General features: G+C 34.6%; 1 protein-coding gene across 1 annotated transcript in view; it reads right to left on the reverse strand.

The window, feature by feature from the left end:
* Nucleotides 1-16844, reverse strand: part of ORC5 (origin recognition complex subunit 5) — a 70104-nt gene that overhangs the window by 34660 nt on the left and 18600 nt on the right. The window contains exons 12-14 of the mRNA XM_059473197.1: nucleotides 15661-15773; nucleotides 12251-12298; nucleotides 9969-10079 (exon numbers count right to left, since the gene is read on the reverse strand). Coding sequence (XP_059329180.1) covers nucleotides 9969-10079; nucleotides 12251-12298; nucleotides 15661-15773 — 272 coding nt within the window. The remainder of the gene's footprint in view (nucleotides 1-9968; nucleotides 10080-12250; nucleotides 12299-15660; nucleotides 15774-16844) is intronic.

Raw genomic sequence — 16844 nt, forward strand, 5'->3', positions numbered from 1 at the left:
CTAAAATAATCACATTTCTAGTATCATCCACCCTCCTCCATCTAACATGAGACATTTAATCATACAGTGGCAGAAACTTTTTGCAGCACCTATGCAACTTTAGATACACAGAACCATTTTCACCCATAATAATCATCACTGTCATCATCATCATAACAGCTTTTCCAAGTCTAAGCTACTGTAGGATTTGTCTCACCTTGTTTTGTCATTCTCCATATTTTAAATGAATGATATTTGCAACATTTACTAAGAATATAAACTTTGCATAAATGAGATTTACTTACACCGTGCTATCAATTTTCCACATTGCTCTCCCCAAATATTTTCCAGTTATTATTTCCATAGATGGAGAAGAGAGATTATGTAAATTCCTAACTATTCCTCATCTACCAAGAGGCATTCTTTTGTGAATAAGCTTCATATTCTGAAATCCTCTCTTTCAATGCAGCTGCTTCTTTTGTCCAAGATACTGTGGCAAGCCCCACTATCTGCTATCAAATGAACACAGCCAGCAGCAAAGGGTCTTTAGGGGAGGAGGGGTGTCAAGCACAAAGTCAGTAGCTAGAACTGACTGCAGCTGGCAGGGCAGAAACAGTACAAGGATTCACCAAAGTGATCCAACATATTCTTTAATGTACCATTTTGCTACCTTATGCTCTAACATTGTTCATGGGCACAGTCTCAGGACTTTTCAACCTCATTAGGAAATGGAAGCTAAAGACAGAATGGTACAGATACAATTCTACAAATTTAATTTCACATGTGATACAGCAAAATAATTTGTATTGAAGTGACAGGTGAGGTGTAAATACCTAAGGAGAACAAACTGTAGGTAGGGAGATGTGAGAGTGCATTAGGAAGGGGCAGGAGGACATGGGACCATATAACAAGCAGTCCAGGGAGCACATCAATAAAAAGAGTGCAACATTACAGCCAACCCTTCAACCAGTGATTCTGAACCATCTTTCTTGCTACTACTGAAATTGCAATTGCATCCATTAATGTATGTGCAGCGAAGTAAAAGATATTAAATAAGCAAAAGATTGTCAAATGAAGATCTTGACAAGATATCTGCATCCCTACAACTCACTGATGTGAATACCAAGGAGCTGGTAAAGCTGTTTTGGCCGAAAGGCAATGACAGCAAAAAGTACAGCAGGTAAAATTGGCCTTCAGTAGCCTTTCAGCTGGAATTAGACTTTAGTTCCAGCTACCAGGAATGTGAAGAAACAGGGCATGCAATGTAACCATTTAATCTCCAGTTAGTTCTAGTCTTGAAATTGCATTTCAAATATCCAGATTCTACACAAATGCTCAATAAGGAAATGGTTCTTTGTCCCAAACAGGTCATACTCCAAATGGTGAGAGAAAACAGTCAAATCACCTCTAAGAAAGAGAGAATTTATAAAAGAATATTAATGATGTCACCTGGGGGCTTGAAAGGTTCTTTTTAGTATTTAATCATATCTTTCTTGGCATATCAGCTTAAAACAAGAGATTTGAGAGAGAACTAATGAATTCTATCTTAATGCTTTAATTTGCTTTATCTCAGTATTGTGTCCTATCTTATTTCCATGAATAGCTGGTGATTCTGAAATAGACTTTCTGCATACACTAAATGGTTAAAGCAAAGTGATTAAAAAACTTATAATATACAGGCTGTTTTTAGATATATATGTTATCAAGAGAGGTTGTGCAGTACTTGCTTAATTAATCTTTGCTGTCTTAACACATGAACCAGATGTACTATTATGTTCTTTGTTCTTCCCTAAAGAGGGGATGAGCTGATTATTTATCTCCAAACAATAAGAGTTCATGTACCACAGTGAAGAATTTTTTTTAATTGGGGAGGCAATCACTAACAAGCCTCAGCTGCAACTGCTTGATGTAAACACAGCACAAATTCGTTCCTGGAGTATTAAAAAATGTTCCTACCAGTAAGTACATGAAACCAATTTCTCAGTAAGTATGTAGAGAAAGACATGGAAAGGAAAGAGACTGGAAGGAGGAAAGCTCTATTTTGTCTTTCATGTATTCATATTTACTTCTTTGATACACTAACACATTTTCATAGATAAGTTAAGATTGGAAGCTTCAAATACTGTTTACAAATAATGTGCTGAGGGAACAGAAGTTAAAGAAACTGTTGGTTGATGCAACACATTCCCTATATTATATAGCATGCAATCTAAGACATGTGAAAGGCACAAGGGAATATATAATATGTTCACAGGGCCACAAGAATACTTTGTGAAAGCTATTAAAAGGTTATATACTGAAATGAAAGTCATTTATACACTAAATTTAAAGTAAATCAAAAAAGTATAAATTTATCATAAATACATTTCACAAAGCCTTAAACACAGCTACTTCCTGGTCAGCAAATTCTTAGGGATATGCTACACAAATAAAAAAACTAAGATCAAAAAGCAAGGAAGTTTAGAAATCAGTAAACTGTTCTAGATAAGATATTTAGGAATTCACTTTATCTTCCTGATAAACTTCATCTCATCTGAAGTCCTCACTCCCCATTCCCTCTCAATAGTCTATCCCTTGTCATAACCCAAATTTCTTCCATAAAACTAGTTTCCAATAATTCACAATGATTTGTCTTTTAAAATACACTGTTTTCAAGCCACAGAGTAAGGTTTGAAACCTATAAGCTCCTCACAGAAATAAGGTAAGTTTTCTACTTTAAATTACTGTAAAGAAAGAACTCATATAAAATAGAATAAGATTTGATTAACAAAGTTTCCTAAGAAATCATAAAGCTGTATTATCAATATACCTCAAAAAATGAGAATAAGATCAAAACAACATTATAGGTAAAACACTATTAGTTTTTCTAAAATATCTTTTCTGCATCAATTAAAATTAGAAGGAATCAAGCATATCAGTCTCTTCACAATTTTAATTAGAAAGTAGTACTTGAAGTAAGAATACTTTTATTTTTTTTCACAGCTATGCTCAGAGTTGGAAAAAAATAGAGTCAGCTATTTGGTTAAAAGTAATGTTTTCTCCTTTCTTTTTGCTTAACAGCAGGCTCTCTCAAGCTGCCATAGTCAGTGCTAAAGTGCTAACTCTGTCACCATGCTGTGCATCACATTAAGTTCCCATTTCAGCTCATGAATTTCTGCCAGATTAGTCCAGTAACCAGTAACAGAAAATGAGAAAATGGGAGTTATTTATTACTTCTTATCACCATCTTCCCAAACCTACAGAAAAATCAACAGAGTACTGAGATCACTACAATTCAGTACAATGAGATCAATAGATTACTACACTTTCTAACCAACAGGCAGATCCAGGAAAACAAAGTCTGTCAGATGCATAATATACCTATAAAAGGATACAGGATCAAACACAGTTAGGTTCCAATACAACAGTAAGAATATAAAATTGTCTAAAAAAAAACCCAAAAAAACCCCACAGCTACAAACTGACAACTGCTAAAAAAGATGTTCTAACAATACAAAAATAATCTTTTAGGTAAGGGCAACCATGAAGTCACAGGATCAAAAGGTTGTACTACAAACCAAAGGTTGGACAATAAACATGTGGGGATATACAGATTATATATGAATGCTGTGTGAGACATAGGATGTTACAGAAGACTAACAGATATTTTCTGCTGGCAAGATGTGCCTTAGTTATCTTCCCTGCACTCTGAAAGAGGAGGGGAAATTTATTTAGACCAGTAATGAGAATGAGATAAGCCCAGAGTCTACGGTTTATATTTGCTCATTCCTGTCACTGGAAAGCTCTAAAGATCTTCTGACTGACCAGACAAAGACAGTAATTCTAAATAGTTCTCATGAAAAAAAACAAAATTAAAACATAAGCTTTTAAGACCTTTTTCCATATAGTTCATTTTTTTGTAAAAATAAATGCTTCCCCCTGCATGGTAGTATAGAAGGATCACTCCAGAGATGACACCTCCTGTGGTCAGAATGGATTAAGCTGTGCAATTTTATGTACCTTCCTCTGAAGCAAGAGGACAGTGAAATGCAGTCATTTTCAGGTTAAATCAACAGGACAGAAGCAGAGGCTGATGACATCCTCTCTTGTAATTTTAGAACTCAATAAGTGATAAAAATAGGGAAATACATGAGAATATATTTGCTTATATTCCAAAAACAAAATTCAAGAAAATCTACATACACAATCAACTCCAAGATAAATGTAACTTCTACAATCATCTTCCTTCTGAATATTCACTACTTAATGATTCCACCTTTCAACAATGTATAAAATAATTATTCAAACATTTAGATATTTTTGTACACAACTGTTCAAGTCTCCCAAATCTCAGCAGCACCTAATGGATATATAAAGCAAAGGCACTCTCCACAATTAGATGTGTGATATGCTTCAATTTTGTCTTGAACCAATTTGCAATATTATCTATTAGATAGATAGAAAGGATTTTTTTAAACATTCAACCAGACAACAAGAAATCTCCCTGCATTATGAACTTTGGTCATGAAGGTGTAAATGTTAAGTTCATTTGAGAACAGGATAGAAATATATTCTTCCAAAGTCACCTCCCACACTGAGGTAGCTAATGTCTGCTATGAATTTCTCAATTATTTCAGGTAAAATTTTAGCAATTCCTCTATCCATTTATCCAAAAATAGAACAAGCACAACACTTGTGGAATTTCAGAGTAACAGGAAAGCAAAGGAAGGTGGTTTAATAGAATCGGCAGGAACTTTCATTTTTCCAGCATTTCATTTATTTTTAAAAAATTAAAAATTAATCTACTTACTGACATATAACATCTTGTACTGACAGTACAAGAATATGCTCTGCATTTCTTGCATACTCTAAAATAAAAATGGCTCCACTTATCTTTGTTCTTCTTCATAATAAGGCCTCTTAGGGAACAGCGGAGAACAACATACATTTTAAACCAGACCTTTTTCTGTAGAAATTCACCCACCTGCTCACTTTTTAAATGGAGAGTATTCTATTAGTCTTAAATAATAGTGTTAAAACCAGATGCAAAATGTTCCTATGAGCAGTCCCTCCAACAGCAAGGAAAGCTGGAACACAATACAGCTGATCTAGCAAAAAATGAGTAATTCTTATTCTGTCGAGAGTTGTCAAATGTGGAATGAAAACCTTCTTACTTTTAAACATTAATACAATCAGAGCTTGCAGAAGCGATTAAGAGTGCTTTCCATTTGAAAAAAAACCCGTTAAGTTGACAATACTCACAGAATTGAATCACAGAACTAGAGAATCATAGAATCAAATTCCTCTTTATCAAATTGCTACATCAAGGGAACCTAACATAATGCAGTAACAGAGTTAGAACTATAATCAGAATGTGGATATTTGGTGTCCAGAAAGGCTGTGACATACAGAGGCCAAAATACAAATCAAGTAAGTAGAGAACAAAATCAGGCATCTTTCCAATCTTGCAATTGAAATTTTAGCATGGCTGTCAATTTACAAATAAAGGACAGTTTAAACATTAAATTATCATCTGAAAAAGAAAGACATAAAGCATGCTTCCAACACAACAGGACAAAGAAATTTTGCAGGTAAATTGCCTCATACTGTTGCAGTTTGTATAAAGAATATTAGCTATTCCCTATTCTATTCATGTAAGGCAGGCAAGAAAGCAAGAAAATAGAAAACAAATCTCTCCAAAATCTTACATCCCAAGAAAGGGCACTTTTTTTCCTCTCTTAATTACAGAAAACTATATTCCTCTGGCTCCCTCCAGCTGAAATTATGTTATGTACATCAGTGGTTTGTGTGTTTCTCATAGACCCAGATCATATTGGCGTCTTTGAGAAACACACAAACCACTGAACACACTACTCAATTTACTGAGTAGGCACACTACTGCATTTATTTTAACTTCAGATGAAAAGTTCTTACTCTTTGGACGACAATTTGCAACGCTGTTTATCTTTACAACAGATTGAAAAATTTTAGGTTTGTTAACCTTCATTCCAAATTCTTACACATTTACAACTAGCTAGTTCTATAAATTTGTGATGCTGTTAAGAAAATTCAAATGGTTTTCTTAGATCCAGCATCAAAGAGATAAGTGTCTAATAAATGAAATACAGACTATGTGTAAGAAACCTGATGTGTCTCCATATACTCATAAACACCCTTCCTAGAAATCTCTGATTGCAAATGCACTAGAGTCAGAAGTCCTAACTATAGAACTATCTGAAAATATTTGCCAAATATAAAGAGTAACATTAAAACCAAACCTGGGATGACCTAATTTTAGGGCATTAAAGTGAAAATGTAAACAAAACCGAAGTTACTGATTAGTTACCTATTTGGTAATTTTCAGCTATTATATACTCTGTGAAGTTATTCTAGGTGTTTTTCCAAATATTCAGTGATGTACTACCAGAAATAAAATATGCAAAAGTATGCAAGATAAAGGGCTTTGTTCCATTTTACCTTAGATAACATCATAGCTCAAAACTACAAGTAGATCTAATCAATCCTCTTTATGAAAAGCTATTTCACAAGAAAGCAAAAGCAAGATAAAATGCCTAGAAAATGAAAAATGGCCAGGAGAACTGAATTGACTTGAAGCAATTACTGAATGACTTTGGTAGAGGAAAAAACATTGGTTAATTTTGGCTTGTAAACCATAACAACAACATCTACTTCCTCACTGACTGTGATATGAACAGCCCCTACCCTCTTCAATGTAAAATGACCTCATTTAAATTAAATTGGTGCTGATAATTCTTGACCAATGTGTGCATAAATTCATTTGTGTCCTATACTAAGGCACATTTTTATGAAGAGCATTATGTTGTATTTCTGTCTATTTTCTATGGGAAACCTAAAATGAAATACTACTCTTACACAAACTAGGACTGAATACTCTCAGAACCTTTGCAGAATGCACTTTCAGCAAGCTTTACAAAGTTTCTTTGTATCCCTCCATTCTGCTGTAATTGCCCTTGGACACAATGAATATTTCTGCACATTGGATCCATATGGAGACACAAATAATACTCCTGGTTGTTCCTGCTGTACCAAGCAAGGAAACTCTAAGACTTCTGTTGTTGTAGGATGCAGACTGCACACCCAGAGTCACACAGCTTTCAGCATTGTGTGAAAGTGCACTTTCATCCTTTCACCATTTTCTCCGTATTTTACCTTTTAAAACACTTCAGCCCCATACTCAGCCATACATACAAAGCCTTACTCAGCCAGAGACCATCAACTGTGCAAGTTCTCACAGAATGTACTGTGACTGCAATATCATCTTCAATCTGTTAAATTATTACACAAAATTGTGTCTGAAGACAAACATTTTAAGAACTCATCCTCTCAAATGCCTCCAGAAATCAATAGTTCTCTAACTTCCATCTCCTTGGTTTAAAAAATAAGCAAATAAACTTCAATTCAGTAACCTGTTAAACTAATACACAATGTGCTAAAAAAATAGTATTGTGACAAATTAATAAGAAAAATAGTGAATTTTCTGGATAAAAATGAACACTGGGAATATCTCAAACGAATACAAACAATTCAAGTACGTACTGAGATGAAGATGCTATAATTAAAACCTCCAAACCTTCCATTAACTTTGTCTCAAAAAAACCTTACTGGATGTGTGCAAAGTTTGATTAAAAAGAGCACAAACCCAAGAGAAATTACAACTTTTAAGGGAGCAACTAAAAAATTACCATTTGCAGAAGTGGAAAATTGCTTCCCTTAACACCCTCTGCTATTCTTTTGTACTAGTTAGTGAGGAAGACCAAAATACTGTAAAATACTGTTATATAAGTGAGAAAGTTAAAAAATGAATGGGTCCAATTCTATCTCCTGTAACCTACTTACAGCAAGAAGCTACAGCAGAAGTTTTTTAGTTTTGTATTGGTTGCAAAGATCACACTTGCAAAACAAACATGCTAACACTTGATTTGAAAAAAGGTATGAGACCATTTTAAAGACTATGATATTTAAAGGCAAAAGATTAAGATTCAAATTTTAAGTTGAAAATCTATTTAGAAAAACTAAACATTTTCAATAAAACCTACCATTAAGAGGAAAAATGAAATTTTGCTGCTCATTAGCACAGAAGTTTCACTTTTGAAAAGCTAATAACCAAAATTTTCATGTGAATAGAAAGTATACAGAAAAACAAGAAGCAATAAGAAATACCACAAAATCAGCAAGTGACAGATCTTAAAGCAGCTGCCAGTTCTTCTTGAATCTTGACTGTGATTGTTGACCAACTTTAAAGCTAAGGCATGCTATTTTCTGATAGTACATGAGGAGAATTAATATGTATTTGTTTCATGTACAGCCTTTGAGTTTACAAATTAAAAAGCACATAAAATTAATCATGAGTCAGTTAAGAAGCCAAATATTTGACATAAATATTTTAAATTTCTGTATCATTTTATTATTATTTCCATGCTGATCACACAAACAAAATATTTAAGATTGTGTTATTTAACAGTAAAATGTATCAGTACTGACAAGGATAAGACAGGTCCTAAATATTTTCTTTGAAAATATATTTACAGAATAACCAATAACAAAAAATCACTGAAATACAAATTGTTTTCAACTATTCAAGAAAGAAAAGCAATTAAATATTATGCCTAGTTTAAACTACTTTCCAAACCTATTTTAAATTCTGTTGCATTTCTTATTATTTTGCAGTGGACACTTCAATATTTTAAATTAAAATTTAATGTAAAAATTGCTTTATAACTAAAAATACTCTTAAATAATTTATAAAATTGAATTATTGTGTAAACATATTTTATTTCAAATTCTTTGTCCTAACGTGGTTAAGATTATATACAATTTTTTAATATCGGTATAGCTTAATCTCCAGATATTCAGAAAATAAAGAATTACAACTATTCTTTGATAACACTGCCATCTAGTGCAAACTCTAAATCAGAACAAAGTATTTAATTGAACTTGTAAATTCTGTAATTTAGCCTAAGGTGGAACTATAATATGTACAAATTGTGGCTTCAGTACTACTTAACTGTACATTGGAATACTGGCTTTTGTTCTCTTACCTGGAATAACTGTAAAATATGCAGCTACACTAATTTTGAAAATATACTGTAAAATACTGTTATATAATACATTCACATTTAGTGTGTATCAAAATGCTTTTGATAGCCAAAAATAAGAGAATACACAACTCACATCCTAAAAAATAAACACTTATGTTCCAAGAATTTTACATGAATGCATAAAATAAACTGAAATATTACCTGGTTAAATCTGATAGCTAACAGGGAAAGGTGGGAAATATTTCAGTAAGCAAATTACAACTGGAAAGAAAGAAGAAATTGAGAATTTCTAAGGTGGAAATGACATCCAAGAATCAAACTGATAGTAGAAAATCATCTTTACTTACACAGAATTGGTCAATATACACTTGACAAACCCAGAGGTCTTGAGAAACCACTGGATTTACTTAATTCCACTCACTTCTACAGCTATGCTGCCATCTAGTGAAACAGGATACTCACTCTTCTCTGCAAGACTTACATTTTGTCCAAATGGAGAACAGTAGGTTCATGTACCACACAAACACTGTTCACCTGTAAGCACCTTATTCCCTCTGCTGCTTCTTCACAGCTACATTTTTGTAGCAATGTGTGCAACAATGTGACTAATTTTGGCTATGGGACAGTGAACATTTAAACACCTAACCAGAAATGCAAACAGACTTCAGGGAGAAACCAGGGAACTGATCAGTACAGACCACAGCCCAGGACCAGGGAAAAGTTACCTATTAGCAGATTTCAGACTATTAGATAAAGTACTGGATTCACAGCTACTAATAGAGATAAATATTACTCTGAACCTTAGATTTAAATCACCTGTTGTGGTTGTTTTTTCATTTCATTTAATTAGAATTCTGACTTAAAAAACAGTTAAAACTTGGTGAATTCCAGACACTAAAAAGCAAATAAAAAAAGTAAGTACACACTCACCTGGGAAAATATATTTGCAGTTGGAGCAACTCTGTTGTCCACAATACTATATAATATTGCTAACAATCTGTCCAGGGGAAATGGCTTTGGCCCAAGTAGGTGATTGCTGGTCTGCAACAAAAACAACACTTTTTCACCCATTTCTTAATTCCCTGGAGTACTACATGATGTTATTCCTTTGGTCTCTAGGGAGGCACTATGATTCAGTAGTGTTTCATACAGCCTACTTACACATAATGGAATACACTGAATACATGTTTATTGATCAAGATATAGAAAGATTTATTTAACGTGGCAAGGGTTCAAATTGCAGAATAAAAAGGAACATTTCTGAGCAGTAACAGAGGATCTTATGCCAAATTTCCTGTCAGTAGATTTATACATTTACTTTTGTTTAATGACCTTGCCCAGTTTAAGGAATGAAGAGGAAAGGCTATGTTTTTTTATGGCATTCAAAGAATCACAGAATGGCTTGTGTTGGTAGGGAGCTTAAAGATTTCTTCCAAAGAAGGAGAACAAAACTGGTCAGAGTATTCCAGAGGCAAGGCAAAGAGTGTGGGTAACACTCACAGTGCACACACCTCCCACAGGTTCAGCTGGTTAAAACAAAGACTTCAGATGCCTGAGCCCAAGGCAACTGTGTTATCAGAACAGCAGATTTGCTCAGCCTCGCATCTACAGAGCTCTTGTGCATCATGCACACCCCACACCTCAGCTGACACCAATGGCCATTTCAGGCATTATGGATTATTGTATGCAGTAGCATTGCATTCACTTCAATTCAAAGAAATACCAAGTCCTGATTGTTCAATGCTAAGCATTTTCAAAAGAACCAATTCTGCAAAAAGGAAATGTACAGTTTATAAGGCAGAACTGGGCAGTACTCCCACTCAGGGAGTATAGTTAGGACTACAGAGATTTATGACCCACACTTCCAAAAGTTCTTCCAAGGGAAATACTTGTTTTATTTTAAGTTTGTGTTTAATTCTCTCTACTTTGACATCCAGTTGCCTTTTTTGTAGAGTACATTGATTTATTCTTACTAGCAGAGCAGCCAAGATTAAATAGGATTTTCAACAGAAAGTTTGTTTCAAAATGCTTCTGGGAAAGAACATCTCAAATATACCACCAGCACCTCTGTGGCATTAGCCATCAGTAAGACACAACCACTCATTTCTTCAGCAAAATCAAATGTTATTTCCAACACATGTTTTAAGTTTTCAAATCCAGGAGGTGTCCCCAAAGCTACCTCTTGGCTAACAAAGCAAGCAGTGTGAAAAATCATGGAAACACATGGCCAAAAATAGATTCACCAGGAAGATCTCTCACTTATCACTGGAAAAGCATCATTCCAGGCCAACCAAGCAAAGAAACCAAGCAAATGCTGCTTTTATCAGCAACAGGGCAATTAATAGAATAGTAAGTCAGTTTCTTCCCCCAATTCACAAGATTGATTTTTTCTAGTAAAAAAACCCAACAGCCTCTGGACTGACACAATTGTGAATCACAAAATAGATTTTTAGTCTTGCTATTTCTAAAGTTTTAAGGAAGGATTTATTTCATCTAATGTCAGCTTCCTGCCAAGCAGGTACAGACAGCCAAACCAGTTTCTGCAGCTCCAAGTATAGCCACTAGAAATCTAATCAATACAATTTGTGGTGCAATTCATCTGCCTGAACACAGAACCTGCTTCAGTAAGAGCCAAATCACAACCCTCACTGCAATGACTGCATTGACTGACTCTGCATGGGCTATAAACTGTTTTAGATGCAGGCACCCACTAGAGTTAGGTGAATCTGATCTGTAAATCAGTCTTCAGACAAGCTTCTCTGGGCAAAGGTATATTGCCATAAACTGTCACACCAACTGAAGCAAATGAGTCTATTTATAACACCACATCTGTAATTGTTTATCCCTATATTTCAATTTCCCCCATTATAGAAATCTTTGTATAAAAATTCTTTAAAGAATATAAAAATATTTTTGAGAGAAATGCTGATTCTTGGCAGCTCCACTTATTATGTCCTTTAACTAGCTTTATTAAACACACTTTGCTGCACACAAAAATATGGCTATGGGAGAAAATTTTGTTACAGTTTTAATAAAATGTCTGTATCTCACAGAAATTTGTAGCATACAAAACAAGTGCACCAAAAATTGTTACTTCTGCAGTTCTTATGTTTCTACAGTAATCAATAACACAAAATGTAATACAAACCCACAAGTACAGTGGAAAGCAAATACTTGCTGCCAAGCTCAGCTTAGAAGGATAAAATACATACCTTCTCATGCTTCTTCATGAAGTTGGTCTTTCTAATTTTCCCATGATGCTGCAAACAACAGACAAGAGCAAAGATAATTAAAATAGTTAATAAATAATGTATACACTACAAATAGGAGTATGTTACTCTAGGTCAACTTCTTTACTACATTTCCAGTATTTGCCTTTGATGTTACTACCAAACATTCTTACTAGAAGCCCTAAAATTACACTTGCCCAGCTTCTTGCTTCATCTTGTCCCAAGTGCTGCAAAGCCAAAACACAACATGCTAATATTTTTTGGTGAAATGGATAAGTTGTTTTTTTTTTTACTCAGGAACTGATGAGGTAGTAAAAACTGGTTGGCAATATGACTTCATGCTATCATCTTCCTCATAGCCTCAATCATCTAATAAAAAAGACAGATGATGACTATCATGATTTTAAAAATGTATCCATGTATAAATCCACCAGAGTTGTCACCTTTTATTGACCTTATTTCAGAATTTGGATGCTACAAAAGTTGGCAGAATGACAACCAGGAATTTAATCAATACAATACAAAGGTAGTTCAAGGTTCTTGAGCTAAATGACAAAAGGAAGGAATAGGGGAGGGTGAAGGGGTAGGGGTGGGTGGTGAAGAAATGCAATGTAATTTAAAGCTGCACATTTTAAAAATTGTCTTTAAAAAGGAAGGACTATTGAAAGAAAATAGCCAAGTGCTCTTGGATCTCAACTAAAAATGTGAGGGCAAGATAAGGGCAGAAGTATAGTAAACAATGTTACAAATGAATGGATTAAAAAAAATAATCCAAGAGACATGAAGGATGACGTGTAAGTGATGTAAAATGACTGAAGAGGTGCAATAATTGTTAAACATAGTTAAGTGCTATTTCTCAAAATATCACCTGATCAGTTCTTCCTTCTTCCACAGCCCTGAGAAGTATACCTCATTAATATACCTTATAAGCATGCTCAATGAATCAGGGAAAAAAGCTCAAAGGAATTATTTTTTCATTTAAATGTTTAAAATCTTATACTTAGTATTTGTGGCCATCAATACTCAGCCACATCAAAATTATCTTAGTAAATGTGGCTTTACTTGAAAGACTTATGCAGAGCTAAACAGCAGAGAGGGCTTAGGTGCAATTCACATGATTTACCTGATTAGAAAAATTAGCTAATTCAGCTAATACATATCAAACACAATTAGAGACAGCAAAGCAATCATTTCATCATGCCTTTGAAAAATTGACTGCAGTGCTAACCATGACCTTTTAGAGAGGAAAGTGATCAAGCCTGAGGTTACACAGAATGCTTTGGATGGAGCACAACAAACTGGGATCTCCATATGGTATATATGGTATCCTGTTTCTGTTCAAGCACACAACCCCATGTAATTCAGAGCTAATTTTCAATTAGCTTTTAATGCTGTTTTCTCTAAGGACTTCCTAGATAAATACTCCTATTCTTTCCTGCTTTAAAGAGTTCCAAACCAGCTTTGTTTTTTTCTCTCCATCTACTGCAAAGTTCTTGAATTTTCACAGAACCAAAGGAATGGTGCCAACTATCACTTTCCTACTCTGCTGGGCTGTTAGCACTCCAGGCTGCCCCAAACTGTGACTATTTCAGCTGTAGTATAGCCTAGCATCTACAGAGTAGTGCAGATGAGCAACTCAGTGACCATCCTTTTGTTTGCATTCCTTTTGCTTCTTTCAGTCCTTAGTTAAATCACTCCAGAAGATACTTTTCTGTCATCTATTCTGAATCTCACTACAAACCTGATAAAAATCATATTCTACTTCCACTGTTCACATCAGTCATAAAAATATTGAGCTTGAAACCCCCTCAAAAGTGTTGGTTTTGTTGGGCTTTGAGATGCAGCTATTTCTGAAGTTCAATTTTAGACCTGATGAAGGGCTAACTGATATGCAACACATGAAGGAAAATGGTGACTTTTGCTTCACCAGTTCTTTGGAAAAAAAATACCTGATAGAAATACCTTCCTGACCCCTGCTTCAAAAACCTTAGAAATTCATGTTTATTGTACAAAACTTTAATACAGTTCACGTGCAAGAGTGGAAACTCATGCAGAGATACTACAAAGGAGAAAGGAAAAAAACCTAAACTGAAAAGGTTGTTCAGAGAACACAAGGAAGATGTGGCACTTTTTTGTACATGTTCTACAGACTTGACTCTTGCATGCTCTCCTGTTTCTGTGTAGAAACATTTCTTCAGCAAAAAAACTCTAACAAAGAAAATGCTCCAGCCAAGTGCAAAGAACAAGGCTTGCCTATAAAGAAAATTTGCCTATATACACTTACTACAAGTAACCCTTCACTCAGGAAAGGAGTCAATAGAAGGGAGAAACACCTATAGCTTTCAGTAAGATCATATCACAGTTTAAACTGAAAACATACTAACATTTCATCACTAGAAACTTCAGTAACTTCTGAAAATGTGTATCTATGATTTTTTTTGAAGAGGGAATAATATTTTTACAAATTTGTCTTGCCCTCATTTTCTTTAATTGCTTACACCTATCCATCACAAATGCCATGTATTTATACACACAGGCATATATTAAATACATACTGTAATAGTTGGTAAAATGCATAGAAAGCCCAACTGCCTGATCACTTTTCTGATACTTGTCTTCCCACCTACATTTTGTCAAATAACCCAAAATGAGGCAATGAGGCAGGCTTGAGGAGCTTGAAGATCCCGGGTCAGGAAGAGACATAAAACAACAACTCATGGCACCACAGCACTTGTCTGCAGTATGACAACAACTTAGCTCACAGGAAAAAAAGAAGAAAAAAAGAAGGAAAAACCCATCAACATGTACATGGCAAGAACTATCAGAAAATTATCTTTAGCCCAGGAGCTGGTAGTAACAATTAACACATCCATCCTAAAACATGCATTACCACCATTTCAACACAACACATACCAGCTAATGTAACCACACCTCCTGAAAAAGCAACTGCTTGTATGTTTCTGTTCCAAAAACTCAGAACTCCATAAAAAAACCTAACAGAGTTATAAGTCATTTTATCTCATTAAAGGCCAAGGCAGTTTTGGTTTGTACCTTACTCTGAAATTTAAGTGTAGCTTATATCTCAGGACACTGTGGTCACTCCACTAAAATCTTGTCAAAACAAGCTGTATCAACTCAGAAAAGCAAAGAACAGTGCTCATGCTGTAACAGCTTTATGCATAATTTGACATGAAGAATTTGGATTTATTAGACATTTAAATCACTCAGTGATCATCACCAATCACAGTATATGTTCTACAGTAAAGCTGCTCATCAAATCAAATGAAGTGCACACAGAAACAGAGCTCAAAACAAACAGCTGAAGAGTTTTAAACCATGAAATTCAGTATGCAGGAATCCAGTTAACAGCACTAAGACATGAATTTTGTTACCTTAAGAAAGAATCTCTTATCTGTCCTAACAGGATTGTAGGAGGCAAGGTAAGCAGCTATTAGAAGAAATTTGGAGTAATAAGGCAGTTCCACATGGGTATGTGCAGAAAGTCCTATAAAATAAACAAACAGTTCATGAGTTAACCAAAACTCAGCCTGAACATCCACAGACTTCAAATTAAACATCCCTGCATTCATTTTCTTTTCCTTCTCTCCTGCTCTAGTGCCATAACTAAATAAGTATGACTTTCTCAGCCCCATTACAACAGATGCAAACTCAGGGAAGGGCCAAGGAGCATGACACAAAGGTAACATTCTGCAACCTTTCAGACTCTCAGCAACTGCACTTGAAGCATCAGGGATTCATAAATCTTCTGGGAAAAAAAAGATATAAATAATTCCCGGCTACTTTCTTTTAAGGGAATCCTCCTGACAAACAAGGCAGATGAAGTGATACTTTTCTGTATAGTGAACCTATACAACTGTAAGTTTTTTCAAGATTCAACCTTTAGGCTCCTCTAGACCATCAAACAGCTTGTCCAGGAACAAGGCTGGCACGGTGAAGAAAGCAGCAGTGCTGCACTTCTGATAAATAGTTCATCTGTGATAAATTATTTTTAGTCACTGTTCTATTTCCTACAGAAAATGTTTAAAAAATTTTAAACTTCAACCAGTTGACTCTGCCTCCTTGTATACGTGTATACCTAATTAAGATTAAACACAGATATTAAAATCCACAAAAAACTACAGTATAGTGAATACCTGCTTACCCTCTTTTTGAGAGGAACTCAAAGTACTTTTACTTTGTAATTTTTATCCTTACAGTCCCTTGCTCTTGTTTTACATGCTTATGTATAAGGATCATCAAACCACCCTTCATCAGCTGGCTAATTACAGAAATTAAAGGGTCTCTCTTGTGCCCTCTGCTTACACTTTTTACTTCAACAGTTTCTTGTTCTGTGAATCACCTGTGTCCTTATGCTTTAATCCTCAAATATCAGCAAATAAAGATTAAAGAATTAAACATGTTAAAAGTTATTATTTAGGATGCACAGTATAGGGAAAGGCATCCTAAATGACTGCTAATAATGATTTCCTCTCACATAAGCATAAAAGAACAGCAGTTTTAGTTTCACTCATAATTAAGAGATTCTCTTGTACTGCAAGCTATTTATAACATGCAA

The sequence above is a fragment of the Ammospiza nelsoni genome, chromosome 5, assembly GCF_027579445.1.
Source record: "Ammospiza nelsoni isolate bAmmNel1 chromosome 5, bAmmNel1.pri, whole genome shotgun sequence".
Classification (NCBI taxonomy): domain Eukaryota; kingdom Metazoa; phylum Chordata; class Aves; order Passeriformes; family Passerellidae; genus Ammospiza; species Ammospiza nelsoni.